Source organism: Populus alba, chromosome 2 (assembly GCF_005239225.2).
Source record: "Populus alba chromosome 2, ASM523922v2, whole genome shotgun sequence".
Taxonomy (NCBI): Eukaryota; Viridiplantae; Streptophyta; class Magnoliopsida; order Malpighiales; family Salicaceae; genus Populus; species Populus alba.
The window spans coordinates 3000287-3015651 of record NC_133285.1 but is presented as its reverse complement, the minus strand read 5'-3'; the positions used below and the strand labels follow the sequence as shown (position 1 = coordinate 3015651).

Sequence of the window (15365 nt, the reverse complement as noted above, 5' to 3'; positions counted from 1 at the left end):
TGTTCCTTTAAAGATTTTAAAATATAATAAATTTCTTTATCATTTCTTTATTTTTGCTATCACTATCATAAAAATAACTATTATTAACATCACGAGTCCAGGGACCTAGAAATTTGATTCTTTTATAATTTTAGTTTCAAATCTTATGGATTGCTAATATAATGATTATTAGAGCTTTATATGATCATAAATTTTAGAACCCATGAGATTAATCGAGATATAAATAAACTAGTCCGGATATCCACATTAATAATAATAATAATAAAAACATCACTGGTCCCAGCAAAACATCTTTTGTTAATAGTTTTTCTAATCGATTCTCCTAATTAAGATTTTTAGAAAAAGTTTTCCGTGTTCCTTTTTAGTATAGTTTATTACACAGTTGCTCTTGTTCTTGACAATGCTATAGATATAACACTTCGGTTGTGTTTTCCACTTTTCAGAAAAAAAGATTGTGGGAAATAGAAAACTAAGAACAATACTTTTATTAATTATTGAGAATAAAAATTGTTTTTTAATATTGTTGAGAATGTGTGTTTCTAACTCTTCATTTCTTTAGAAAATTGAAAAATACCAAATCAGTTGTTTTTAAAATTCTCCATTATATTGTTTGCTTCATATCTTATGATCATTCCTTCCAATATTTTCCAGTAAAATTTTTTATATAAAAAACTATATGCGAGAAAAAACAATGACACTGTAATTCACCTAAAAAATTTAATAATCAATAAATAATAGGATTTTAAAATGTTATATCCTAGTTAAAACTAAGAGCTATAGTATATAAATCTTCAAGAATTAATAATTTTTTCTTCATAAACAGGCTATACTCAAGCTGATTTTCTCTCTCTGGAATTCTCTTTTGTTTTTGCTGCTGCCGACACTAGAGAGAGTCAGCCCTCTTATAGCTGAAAAAACTCTTTTGTTTCCCTGACAAGTGGTGTGGTGGTCCCGTTCACATGGATCCGGGACCCCCAACAAGAGTCAACTGGCAGCCCTTTCTTCTTCTACAAGCCATTTTTGTCATCAATTATTGCAATGACGCAAACGCCAATTATATATATATACAGCTTTGAAAAGGAATATATAAACATATAATGAAGGTTATTGGGAATATGAAACCAAACTAACACACAGCATTCTAAATTTCCAAGATATCATTAAAAACACACACATTTTGGAATTTTTGTTTGACCTATCATGACTAGCCTGTTCCTGGACCGAGACAGAATCCTTGGTGACATTCCGGTTGTTTTTCTTCAAGTATCTTGCAAGGTTCCTACCAGAAGTCCATTTCATACTACATTCAAGCTCTATTCACCTAGCTAGCCATTTTACAAGTCACATTTGCTTCGGGGGTTTGAAATCTAATACAACAAATAGTTTTGTCTTAGAGCAGGAGTTTTCACATTCTGAGTTATGGAGATCCTCGTCTCAAGCCGCAGTAACCTTCAATCCTTGTCTGAGAAGTATATTTTCCCAGAAGAAACCCGACCAGGGAAGGTAGCTATTGCCTTATGCGAGTCCATTCCAGTAATAGATCTCGGTGATATAGCAGGTCATAACCGAGCCAATATTGCTCAGGAAATTTTGAAGGCAAGCCAGGAGTTCGGTTTTTTCCAGGTCAGCAATTTATGAAGTAATAATCCTATTCAATTTTATCATAGCTTTAAGACGTTAATCAAGCCATGAACAAATGAATATAATATTCTCACTGTAAAACAGGTGATTAACCATGGAGTTTCTAAGGCATTGATGAACGATACAATGAGTGTCTTCAAGGAAGTCTTTGAGATGCCTGCAGAGGATCTGGCAGGCATCTACTCTGAAGACCCTGATAGAAGCTGCAGACTTTTCACAAGCAGTAACTCTTATGCAAATGAAGATGTTCACAACTGGCGTGACTTTTTGAGACACCCTTGCCATCCTGATCTAGATGCATGCATTCAACAATGGCCGGAGAAGCCAACCAGATATCGGTAAAACGTTATGCCCGCTGACTGCTATGTTGTATCACCTGTCAAATTTCTGTCTTCCTAAAACAATTAATGGAGCAGACATAAGTTTAAGTTTAACCTTTCCTAATGCTTATGTCCCCATAATTTCACAGACAGGTTGTTGGGAATTACTCGACTGAAGTGATGAAATTAGCCTCAGGGATATTGGAGCTGATCAGTGAAGGTTTAGGATTAGAGTCTGGGTATTTTGGAGGTGAACTAAGTGAAAATGCATTTTTGTCGGTCAATCGTTACCCTCCATGCCCAGATCCAAGCTTAACCCTGGGATTGCCGAAACATTGTGATCCTAATCTCATAACCATTTTACTCCAAGGTGACGTGTGTGGGCTTCAAGTCTTCAAGGATGGTGAATGGATTGGTGTTGGGCCTGTTCCCCATGCACTTGTGATTAACATTGGGTACCAGCTACAGGTATACTTCTTATATCCTTGCCATCGCTACTGTAAAGTTCTTGAGATGTCTGGGTATAATTAAGCTGAAGAATGCTGGTTAACTCCTGTCATAGATTATCAGTAACAACAAGCTGAAAGGTGCCGAACATCGAGCAGTGACAAATTCGAAGGATGCTAGGACAAGTGCTGCCTTCTTTGTCAGTCCTCGCGGCGACAGCATTGTCGAACCTGCCAGGGAACTTATTAAAGAGGACAATCGCCCACTCTATAGAGCCTTTGAGTTCAGAGAGTTTTTTTCCAACTACATGAATGAGAAAGGCAACGTTGAAGTTGTATTGGAGCCTTTCAAGTTGCAAGCATAACCTGTGATTGATGCAACAAGGCAATCGTACAGATTGGTATGTCAAATACTGTGAATCTCACTAAACCAATCTCAAGTTTGTATCATGGCAAATGGATCATAGTATATGAAGTCTGTGTGTCTAAAAGTTTTGAGAAAGCAGCATGCGGTAATTTCCTGTATGAGATGGGTTGACCTGTGATTCAACATCTGAAACAATGTTAAGCTAAGGTTTAATATTTTTGGGTTTGGATTTAGTTTTATTGAGTTTAATGTTTGATTTTGATATCATAATGTGATTTAAAATTTTGATAAACATTCATCCAGGATTGATCCGGATTTTTTGAATAAAAGAGGGAAGCTATAATTTATCTTCTTCTTATCAAAACATTTTTTTCAATAACATATGAATTATTTAGGTCAAAAGATTTTGATTTCACAGAGCAGGGGGGTGCGCACTGCTTCATATCCCCGGAGCATTTAAAAATGTACTCGTTCCGGGACCTTGTCTATCAGCTAGGTGTGGCCCATTGCTATCTTTACCACTTCTTTTTATGGGCCCAGTTCGCGTTTATTGTTTAATACATCAACACCGCCGGAACAGAAGAAAAATTTGCTAATTAGTTCAACAAAATAATTTGTAAGTTCTGCCAGCAATTAAAAGCAGTCCTTGAGGTTTATGGCAGGTAAAACTTTAGTCCCTTCATAGATACACTACACTATTTTTCTCACTTGATAATATTAAGTATAAATCTAAAAGGTGTGGGTTTTTCATGTGTATATATGCATTGTTCATCATCGATCTCACATATTATTGTAGATGTACCATGCAATTTTATTTTAATTTTTTAATTTGCTTCTCAAATTTTTTTTTGCGATTTAGTCCTAATTAAAGACTAATTGATGATTTCTTACGAAATGATGGGATATATATATATATATATATATTGGTCCTCAAACTTCAAAAATAAAACAAATTATACAATTTAGGTTCCTCAATATTTTTCAAATTTAATTTTATTACAAAAGTTTAATTTTGTTATTTTTTAGTTCCTGGTTGAGAGAGGAGAGAGAGGTCGTTGAATTCTAGCATTAGAGAGAGAAACATGTCATTGACATTGATTTAAGTCACCAAAATGAATGATGTTTATATCAAATGGTTTCATTTGATGTAAGAAATTTATGTTAGGTGTTTTTTACCTTTAAAGTTCGTTGAAAAACATATTCAAGCTTAAGTTTAAGTTTAAGTTTAATGATGTCAAACTTCTGTCTTCCTAAAACAATTAATGGAGCAGACATAAGTTTAAGTTTAACCTTTCCTAATGTTTATGTCTCCATAATTTCACAGACAAGTTGTTGGGAATTACGCTGTTAAAGAATAATATAAATCATATCATGGGAGCTCACCTAACATCTTAAGCTATTGGGTTGAGATGTTTCTTTGACATGGTATCAAAGCCTTGATGACCAAGTGGTCACGAGTTCGAATCTCACCATCCTCATTTATTTGATAAAAATTAAGTACAAGGTAATGTCGATCTTTGCAAGTTTCAAGCCCAAAGGGCTTTCACTTGAGGGGGTGTGTGTTAGAGAATAATATAAATCATATCCTGGGACCTCACCTAACAGCTTAAGCTATTGGATTGATGGTTCTTTGACATACGCGACTGAAGTGATGAAATTAACCTCAGGGATATTGGAGCTGATCAGTGAAGGTTTAGGATTAGAGTCTGGGTATTTTGGAGGTAAACTAAGTGAAACCTCGTTGTTGTCGGTCAATCGTTACCCTCCATGCCCAGATCCAAGCTTAACCCTGGGATTGCCGAAACATTGTGATCCTAATCTCATAACCATTTTACTCCAAGGTGATGTGTGTGGGCTTCAAGTCTTCAAGGATGGCGAATGGATTGGTGTTGGGCCTGTTCCCAATGCATTTGTGATTAACATTGGGTACCAGTTACAGGTATACTTCTTATATCCTTGTCATCGCTACTGTAAAGTTCTTGAAATGTTTGGGTATAATTAAGCTGAAGAATGCTGGTTAATTCCTGTCATAGATTATCAGTAACAACAAGCTAAAAGGTGCCGAACATCGAGCAGTGACAAATTCGAAGGATGCTAGGACAAGTGCTGCCTTCTTTGTCAGTCCTCGTGGTGACAGCATTATCGAACCTGCCAGAGAACTTATTAAAGCGGACAATCGCCAACTATATAGAGCCTTTGAGTTCAGAGAGTTTGTTTCCAACCTCAGGAATGGGAAAGGCAAAAGTGAAGGTGCACTGGAGCCTTTTAAGTTGCAAGCATAACCTGTGATTGATGCAACAAGGCAATCGTACAGATTGGTATGTCAAATACTGTGAATCTCAATAAACCAATTCAAGTTTGTATCATGTCAAATGTATCATATTATATGAAGTCTGTGTGTGATAAAGTAGAATACGATAATTTCCAATATGAAATGAGTTGAACTGTGATTCAACATTTGAAATAATGATAAGCTACTGTCTGATATCTTAGGGTTTGAATTTAGTTCTATTGGGTTTGGTGTTTGATTTTGATATCATAACGTGATTTAGAATTTTAATAAACATTCATCCAGGATTGATCCGGATTTTTTATGCTGCGAGACCAATAAAACAGGGAAGCTCTAATTTATCTTCTTATCAAAACACAATTTTCCAATAACATATGAACTTCACATCCCCGGAGCATTTAAAAATTGGATTTAAAAATTATATATTAAGGATTAATTTGCAAGTTTTTTAGACCATTACTGGTTTAGATATTTTTTAAAACCATCATTAAAGTTGATGGGTTATTTTGAACTTCGAGCTGAACCTACTTATATTTTTTTAGTTATTTTCATTGATTGACCGGAAATTTATGTATTTAGAGTCCGATTCTAGCTAGTTTTTTTTAAAACATAAATAAATGTTAAAATAGTTAAATTTAAGTAACATGACAGTCAATTCTAAGATTTTTTAAAAAAATTTATGTTCAAAACAATATTATTTTTTTAAAAAACTATTAAGCCAACACACGAGACTTGAACCATGCCCGAGAACTATGATTTAAACACACCTACAGCTGGGCTTTTTTGGTCAAATAATGTGTGGGCTTGACCGAATCGGTACGTCTCAGATATATGAATCTGGGGAGGGTTATAATGGCCGATCTGGTGATGTCGTATTTAGGACAACAAAACTGAGCGAATGCCAATTTTTACAAGAAAATCCAACTTTTCGGTGATACTTCGATCCTTCCTCTTGGAGCTTTCTCGGTGGCCCGTTATGTGAGATTATAGCACTGAAGCTCCACCGTATTAGTCTTATTAAGCCTATCACCGCCACCCCTCCATGCAAGACAAAAGAGCTTTGATGGTGGTTTTATTAAAAGCAGAACCAGTGACATCTTGTCCGGACCACCAATCCACCGTTAATTAATATGTTCCACAGAGAAATGATACTTAAATATTATCAGAACACTGGATTGGCTGCAACTTGATCATTAAACTACATTTAAACCTTAATTAATTAGTTAATTAAACATAAAGACACCGTCCCATCTAATTTATTTAGCCACTCTAACTTGCAGGTGGCAACAACTGTTACAGTTACTGTACACCATTGAATTTCAGATAAAGTCCAACAAATTTGATAGGTATATAAAATTCATGAAATTCCTCTCTCCTCATAGCCCCTGTTCAGATTGCCAGCCTAGATAGACTACCATCGCCCCCATGATTAAAATATCCTATTTTTCTTATCATTTCTATATTATTTATTACTATCATCACGGGCTAGCAATAGCACAATTTTTTAATTAGCTCATTTTTTTTAAAAAATTATTTTCTTTTGCTTTCAAGTTAATATTAAGGTTTTTTTTTTAGTTACCATCTTTTTTTTTATTGTTATAATAGCACAATTTGATAAAAATCACAGAAATTATAATTTTTTTTAAAGGAAATTGTTGAGAAATATAATATTTTAAATAAATAGTTAAAATAAATTGACATAAATTTCGAAGAGAAGAGGAAAAATAAAAAGAGAAAGAATGAACAAGAACCGTCACTTTTGAACAATGTATGTAGTCTCTCTGGTTATTATTTCATAATTTTTTTTTTAATGTTGTTGGATTTATTTTATTGTGATTTTTCTAAAAATACTTGATGTATTATCATCCAAACTTTATTATGCATTTAATATCTTGTTATTTTCTTTTCTTTAGCTAGAGATTTATACCATACTATTTTAACAATTTGTTTTAAAATACCGCACTTTCCAATTACAACTTCTTAAAAAATTACAGTTTCACCTTAGACTTTTATTAAACTGTACTTTTAAAAAAATAAAAATTGATGAGTGATAGTTTGTCAAAAAAAAAAGAGTTTCGAAATTCTATAAAAAGGAAGAACACCCAACCTCTTGTGTCATAGTAATAAACAAGATGGATGAGTGCCCGTACGCTTTCAGAGAGCTTTTGATGCAAGAATTGTTAACGTCAACGATGTTAAATCACATGTCATCCTCGGTTGGATTCTCATCAAGGCGGTTAAAACTTGAAACAATGCTCAATTTCTTTTTAATGGTGCTGCAGATCTCGGAATGAACGAGTCGAGTGCTTCCGCCATCCATGTGACAAATTAAATCCAATAATTCATCAGTAATCTCCATGTTGACAAGCAAATCAAGTAGTCCTTATCCGTAGAAAGTGCTAAATCCTCATTTTAACTCATTCGGAACTAAATGGTGGCTTTGGGACATGCATCCAGGCACCACCACCATCAAAACACAATAAAAAAACGTGCGAGCTAGCTAGAAGAATGCAGGAGCAAAGAAGTATCTCTAGTTAATTGATTTCATGGATCATGGTTGCTGTCTTGTGACCAAAGGAATTGATCGATGCGTCACTATGATGCCCAAATCAATGTGCAATCAGACTCCAAATGACCTCATGATCGACTCATAGAGATGACGCCATAGTGTTAAGCTAAGCCATCTCATGTCATCTCTGAAATCGCATCCTCACACGTCCATTTTAAATAATTCTCCCTTCTTTAAATCCCGAATCTAGTCCATGCCATGGGGATCTTATTTTATGCAATTCCAGCCCCATGAAGGAAGCTTAAGCTAGCACCCTCCTCGCCAATTTACAACATAAGCATGACGAGTCCGGCAAACGCAATCACATATGACCTCACTGCAATTAACTTTCCTGGTTTAAATTGTAGCCCAATGAGAAATAAGTCAAATTGAACTCCTTTTACTTTATTTTATAGAATTATTGCTTTTTCTGTACCTGAAATGCTCAGAAAGCAGAATCTGTTTTATGCTTTCTTATTCTATTCTCACCGATTTAGACAATTGATTAAGAAGCATTGATAAATTAGCTCTCGGAAAAGGGTAAAAACACCTGAATAAGCTGAGAGACCAATGGATTGAACAAAATCTACTTGACTTGACCGGCAAACCTCATTTATAAATAGGAGATCTTGACACATAGATATGTCAAGAGTGGAAGAAAGAGGAGGGGCCCTCTCCTCTCATCAGCTCAAGCCATCATCAGCTTCATCACCCATATACGTTTCACTGACAAAATCTATCTCCATCATAGGCATCTTTAGCAGTTGAATAAGTTTACATCTATGGCTTATTATTAATAATCCCATTATTAATTTGTTCTGGTAAAGCGCATTTTCCACGCCATATAAATGCTAGTAGTTGAAGCCAATTAGCACTTGCAAATTCACTCAACTATCTAGACAACGATGGACCATCCTGATATAGGACAGGTCATCCAGAAAGGAGAAGAAATTAGATACAGAGGCGTTAGGAGGCGGCCGTGGGGGAAATTTGCAGCGGAGATACGTGACTCGACAAGGCATGGAGCAAGGTTATGGCTAGGGACTTTCAACACAGCAGAAGAGGCTGCAAGGGCTTATGATGAAGCTGCATATTCAATGAGGGGTCCTTTAGCAATCCTTAACTTCCCTGGTGAATATCCTAAAACTAAGGTTGATTCTTATATAACTTCATCTTCCATTTCGTCATCGCCATTGTCATCATCGTCAACATCATCTGCTTCATCTTCCACAATGTCACAGAACGCAGAAAGAAGTGGGATTGGACGAGGAAAAGAAGTCTTTGAGATTGAGTACTTGGATGATAAGTTATTGGAGGATCTTCTTGATTTCGAGGAAGAAAATAGTAAGAAATCAGAGTGAATCTTGTTTTCGAATCACAAATGAATATTCAGTAAGAAATTAAGAAGCTTTTATTTTGTGCCCCCCGACCAGACAAAAATTGGCCGCTCCTGTGTAATTTCAGTATCTATTACAAGTAAGATTAATAATTAGAATATGGTAATTCCAATTCCTCCTTTTCTTTTCTCTCTTTGGCAAACATCAAATGCATCCTCAATGTGTCGGGGAGCATCGGTTTTACTCCTAAGCTATTTTTTATATCAATTCCATCCTTAAACTATATAGATTTCAAACAGATGAAATGCTTTAAAAACGGATTAAGAAGTCTTAAGAGTTCGATGGTAAAATTGATATTAAAGATTGTTTGGGGTCTAAGAAGAACAGAACTAGCAAAATCTCTTGGCACCACTGATGGAGGGCCAGCTACCCAAATTAACGGTGTGCGTTGAAGGTGCCGTTTGGAAGTCTAAGAAAGCTCGTAGCTACCTAAAATAATGCTGATGGAATATGCCACCATCGTCACCAAGCTCTCTCATCACTAGCTAGCAGGAGGCTACGATTATAAAATAGAAAACGTGGTCCTCTCTAGCCATCAATGTGTCAAAGCCTAATAAAGCTTGACATTACACGATTTTTAAAAAAATAATAAAAAAATTCACGAGGTCAGGACCAGACCCAAACGATATCATGATCATTTAAATCATTGTTTTAGCCGTGAGATTTCTTAATTGATAAATTACATAAAGTTAGAACTAACCGTTATACTGGCGTTGTCACACTACGTTAACAGCTATGCTCTTCCATGGATAAGTCAGGGTGAGGTATTTTTACTCCCAAAGATACGAGTAAAAAGAGTTAACCTAGCTAGTTATTAAAGGATGCTCCAAATACCCATGGAACTTTGTTTTAAAGATCATGGCACACCAAGAACAGGCTAAATCCATCATCAACCGTGAAAAAGCCCAGTAAATTCATTGAAGTTTTTCTCATCAAACTATATCCCTTTGTACACCCATTTATGAAACAAAAACAAAAACAAAATCAAATTACTTAAGTATCCATCTGAAACCAACAGTCAGCCAAAAACTCACAAGTGCATGTTCTTATTAGAAGCCTGAGACACTACAAACCAAAAAAAGCTTCAGAATTGGTTACTGTGAAGTTACATAAGCAATAGAAGATGAAAACATATTGTAATTAAGAGGTACCCATAAGAAAATCATAACACAAGCATTGGACTATGATGGAAAAATGTAAGCGTAAGCAACATGACCTCACCATGAAGCATAAGCATCTAGCCTCCCCTTTGATGTGGTTTTTGCACATGCGTGGTCCTGTCGTTTAAAGAACCGAGTCCACCTTCAACCTTGTCGCCAAACGTAATCGCAGGACGTCATTACCAGCAGCAGCAGCAGCAACAAAGCTAATCTTCAGTTTCAAATTAGATCATCCTTTTGCGTCATTCGATGATCATAGCGATTTAGGATTCTTTTTAAACGCTGACAATTTTAATTTAGGGTACGTACTCTAATAAAGTAATGTGACCAAAACCCTAAAGAGAAACACTTTGGTTTGAAGGGTGGGACTAAAACCCTGTTATTCATAGCTCAAATCTCTCATCACATGTCAATTAAACACCTTAGAATTTCGAGTTGAGAGGGTCTTTTTTTAAAAAAAAAAAAAAATTATCTTGATAGGATTTTTCAAAAAAACATAAAGAATAAGTGTAAAACAAAATTATAGGATAGTTTGAGTAATTTTTCATTTTTTATATATAAAAATAATCTCATAAAGACTAGATGATATGATTTCTTTTTTATAAGTTCCGTTGTTTTTAATTTGTTGGTTGGTGTAGTGGTGATGTTAAAATTGATTGTGGTTGATTTTTACTTGATTTATTGTGGGTAAAATTTAAAAATTAATTTTAGTTGGCAAGAATGGTTTTTGGAATAAAAACCACTAGATTTGTGATAGACCATGATTCACTAGCAAGAAAAGGATGGAGAGCTTTAGTTATTAATTAATAGATACAAAACTACGTGTACGAATAAGTTATTTTTCATACTAGAAGGACCAATCAATTCATTTTAATAAATTATAAGGACCAATTTATATTGAACTCTAAAAGAGTAAAGTAAAGTAGCTAATCATAAATAAGTCCTTGTAGTTTGTTCCAACTAATTAAGTTAGTATATGAAGTATAAAAAAATAATTAAATAATCTCTTGACCAAAATTGATCACCCTTGCTTTAATTAGTAGTTCTTTTGTTCTAAAAATACAAAAACATATATGAAGTATGTGTGGAGAGATAGCTAATGAAGTATAAAAAAATAATTAAAAAGATTAATTTACATACTAGAGATAGCTAATTAAGAAGATAGAAACCTCAAGGATGCTGATTCAATCAAAACCTCGAAGTAAAATTAAGTATACTGAAATAATAAAGTTAAGAAGTTTAATTCGTGACCAATTAATACTTTGATAAAAAAAAAAAAAAAAAGTTGAGAAAACTGCTTAATACAGTGGCCCATCCACATGTAATTCATCATATTAAATCAAACTAGCATTTCTTCGATCAAATAAAAAAAGAAAGAAAGGAAAGAAGTTGGTAATTAAACAATGTTCTCCTTTAATTTCCTCATTTCAATACTTTCCTTTTGTTCTTCTTCCGGGCTGTAATATTATTAAACAGACAAATAAATAATGGGAATTTGGTTATTTCCATTTTGGATTCACACAAATGGACAAAATTAAAGAGTTGCATTGAAATTTTACGTATTCATCATCAATGGGTCTAAAGCTGCCTTCTGTGATCATGTGTTTCCAGCAGCTCCTCCAACAATTTGTTATCCAAATACTCAAACTCTATAACTTCTTGTCCATTAGTCGAGGAAACTTCATTGCCATAACTCAAAGGATTCTCGGTGGAGAATGAAGATGAAGAAGCAAATGACATGGCAGAGTTTGGTTCCTGATGTTGGTATTCGTTCGGAAAGTTGAGGATGGCTAAATGACCCCGGATGGCAAAGGCAGCTCGGTCATAGGCCCGGGCCGCCTCCTCTGCTGTGTCAAATGTCCCAAGCCAACGACGTGCTCCATTCCTTGCCGGATCACGTATCTCAGCCGCAAACTTACCCCATGGTCGCCGGCGAATTCCCCTATACGCATTCTCTCTTCTTTTCTCTTGCTTCTCCGTGTTCTTCTCCCCTTGGGATGTTTCCATTTTGTGTTTGAAGTGAAAAGGAGCCCGATTATAAACTGTAAACGCCTAGTTTGAGTTCAAACTTGGTGGCTATATATGCATTCACGTTTATTCTTTTATATATATTACATGTCTTGAATTCGATGGCCGAGGAGGCTCTTTTTTGACGGTTGTAATTCGTACTTTCCAGGAAAGTTCCTAGCGAGCCTCTGCAGATGTTAGAAGTAGATTTGGCCTTGTCCTTTAATGGGTCTCTAAATTGCTTTTCGACCTCTAGCTACCCCATTTTATTAGCCTTTCATCTCTTATGTTCAATGGACTTGGGCAAAACAAAATCGAATTAGATTCATAATGGTGGATTCCAAGTGTTCCTGTGGTTGAAAAGGTAGTTGCTGTTTTTTATTCAACCCACTCAGCCTGCGTTGATCATGATCAGCACTTACATGCACACACAGCCTCTATAACGAGAAGTGTTTTGCTAGTGTTCTTAGTTGGGGAAATCAGTACAGAAAACTGTCCAATCCCCCCACGATCTTCTTGGCTTCGTGTTGAACTTTACTTGTCCATCCCAGTGTGATATACTGTGATGACTTATTTAGTGTGTGTTTAGCGTTAGTTTTTGCTGATGTAGTTTGAAAAAATAGATCTAATAAAAGATATAAATTATAATCTTTTCATAACTAAAATTAAAAGAGGAAGTTTTTAGTCAAATTCATGAAGAACCCTAATAAATATTGATTAACAAAATATTTTTAAAAATTATAATTAAAACAAAACACAATTTTAATGGCATTTCAGCACACCATCAAATAAATTTTTAGACGGTCCATGATATTTGTTTGTTAAAATAAGATTTTACTTTTTGAAGTCTAAATTCAAGTGGTCTTTTTGATAGAATAAACAATTTTACTAAGCATAAAACAACATGGAGAAATTCACTAGCCACGTAGATTATGACTCGTGTTTGAAAATAGATAAACAATGGTGATAATGGCATTTGAGGTCATTGCTGTTGTGGAAGGAGGCTGAGAGGAAGATGGGAGGATTTCAAAATAAGCCCAAGAATTTTGATGGATTCAACGGATGGGACCAAGCCACGTGGATCAACTTTGAGGATGTTTCTAGATTATTCCATTTTGGTCCTGGATAGAATGGCAGAGGTATTGCATGGATATTGACTGGGCTTGACTTCCCTTTGTGGGCTTAGTTTAGGCTTTATTCCCTTTTTGTCTCCGGGCCCGAGTTCTTTTTGTAACTAGGCCCGATACTGCAATACCAATTATATGGGTTTAGGCCTTCTAAATGAGATGGCTATGGTGCCGCAGTCTAGCACCACTAATCTCAGCCTTTTCTCACCTTTTCGCTTGTATTTTCCTAAAACAATGTGTTTTGCTTACCCTAAAAGATTTTCACACTAAGCTCGTCGCAAGTAGTTGGGATATCACAAGCAAACTAAGGTACACAACAAGATTTAAAGAACTCTTTCCCAGCTTTTTATTAACTATAAATAAAGGAATATATACAAATCTATATGTGTCTCTTATGCATAGAACTATCATCAAGCTTGCATGCTACGAAGGCTTTCAAACCTATTTATAGATAATTTTGTGGAAGTTAAATAACAGATCTATAATTCTTATTTTTGTGGACATTTGATCATGTTCTCCAAAAACTTAATGGCCCTAAATAACCCAAATATTGACATGAGAATCAACAATCAACCCAAACTCAAAAGTGTTTTTGGGCTTCTATCTAACATACCATGCAAGGTCTAGGGAAAAACAATGCTTAGGATAAACTCTTTATATAAAAATAACTCATTGACATGAATACTATATTTTCTTGTTGTTGGAAGCGGTTTAAATAATGATTTTTTCTCTTTACCAATTGATTTTTCATCGTTTTATAGGCTTTTAATGATTATTTAGCCTAGTATTTCAACTGAGATTTTTAAAAAATTTGAATCTTTTTTGTTTAACATTATTTTTTTATGTTTTTTTTTATTGTTTTAATGTTCTAATATTAAAAATAATTGTTTTAAAAAAATATATTATTTTAATAAAATCGCTACAAACATCTACTTAGAGACCGTTTGGGAACGCGGTTGAAACCGCGTTCCCTCAAATTTTTAATTTGTTTTTTATTTTTTTGTGAAAATTTATTTTTTTATGTTTTCAAAATGTTTTGACATGCTAATCTCAAAAATAATTTTTAAAAAATAAAATAGTATTATTTTAATATATTTTTAAATAAAAAATACTTTAAACCCAAACCGCTATTATAATCTTAAACATGCATTTAGTCTTCTTATCCTTGTGATTGCAATGTTTGTGGCCAAAAAAAAAAATGCAATGGTATTATTAAAGAAAAAACTGTGATGCAAAGAGATACTCATTTTTTTTATATATATAATTCTTTCAAAATTCAAATGTCAATTCGCATTCCGTATTTGCTGACTCTAAAAGAAAGAGAGATGGAGAGACTAGCCGACAAATTAACTCGATGAACACGATGATGCTTTAAGCAAATAGGAAAGTGGGCCCTCTACTAGACCTTCGAATCGAAGGTCCATTTTGATTTCCTTGACCAGAAACCTCGGACTCTCTGTTTGTAGCAAAAACAATATCTTTATTTTGAGACACTTCCAAGAAAGAGCGGCTTTGCATACCCTACTAACCCTAATATATATCCCAGAATTAAGAATTTAATGCAATTGAACGAAGGTCAGAAGAGGAGAATGGAGAAAGAAAAAGACAGCACAAGATATTTCTCGGCAAGTTCTCAGAATCCCTAATTGGAAACTCCAAAAAGATTCTTTGTTTAATCCTCCTGTTTAATTATTACTAGCTAAGATTGCCTTGGGAGTGTGCATGCACTTAGCCATATCGCAGGAGCTCTTGAAAACAAATGACATACCCAATTAAACCAAGCCTGATTTTGTTGTCCCCACCAAAAAAAAAAGAGGCATAAAGTATGATTCTTTCGAGGTTAAATATGGAGTCAGCTGATAAATTGATAGCTTAAAGAAATATATCTGAACCAAGATTTTCAAAATCATACTCTTCCATGACATTTGACAAAAATAACGTTGCTATATATGGTTCTTAATTCTATTGCCTCATCTTTGTTTTTCCCATCCCTTGAAAAGCACTTTGCTCAAGAACTCTATTTTACAAACAAGCTTTGCGAGCCAAGTCGCAGACAGGTGGT

The 15365-nt window shown here is 34.6% G+C and overlaps 4 protein-coding genes across 4 annotated transcripts; 3 read left to right on the top strand and 1 right to left on the bottom strand.

Annotated features, from left to right (window-relative positions):
- Positions 1 to 1115: 1115 nt before the first annotated feature.
- On the top strand, positions 1116 to 3100 carry LOC118049371 (protein DMR6-LIKE OXYGENASE 1). The gene is made up of 4 exons (XM_035059362.2): positions 1116 to 1623; positions 1726 to 1979; positions 2111 to 2429; positions 2524 to 3100. The coding sequence occupies exons 1-4, from the start codon at positions 1420 to 1422 to the stop codon at positions 2770 to 2772; spliced, it is 1026 nt and encodes a 341-aa protein (XP_034915253.1). The 5' UTR covers positions 1116 to 1419; the 3' UTR covers positions 2773 to 3100.
- Positions 3101 to 4416: 1316 nt separating this feature from the next.
- On the top strand, positions 4417 to 5160 carry LOC118049261 (2'-deoxymugineic-acid 2'-dioxygenase). Its single transcript, XM_035059210.2, has 2 exons — positions 4417 to 4713; positions 4808 to 5160. Exons 1-2 carry the CDS (start codon positions 4426 to 4428, stop codon positions 5054 to 5056), a joined length of 537 nt encoding a protein of 178 aa, XP_034915101.1. The 5' UTR covers positions 4417 to 4425; the 3' UTR covers positions 5057 to 5160.
- Positions 5161 to 8279: 3119 nt separating this feature from the next.
- On the top strand, positions 8280 to 9121 carry LOC118049417 (ethylene-responsive transcription factor ERF098-like). The gene has a single exon (XM_035059415.2). It carries the CDS (start codon positions 8518 to 8520, stop codon positions 8971 to 8973), a length of 456 nt encoding a protein of 151 aa, XP_034915306.1. The 5' UTR covers positions 8280 to 8517; the 3' UTR covers positions 8974 to 9121.
- A 2341-nt stretch (positions 9122 to 11462) lies between these two features.
- LOC118049416 (ethylene-responsive transcription factor ERF098) lies at positions 11463 to 12402 on the bottom strand. The gene has a single exon (XM_035059414.2). It carries the CDS (start codon positions 12174 to 12176, stop codon positions 11748 to 11750), a length of 429 nt encoding a protein of 142 aa, XP_034915305.1. The 5' UTR covers positions 12177 to 12402; the 3' UTR covers positions 11463 to 11747.
- Positions 12403 to 15365: the final 2963 nt, after the last annotated feature.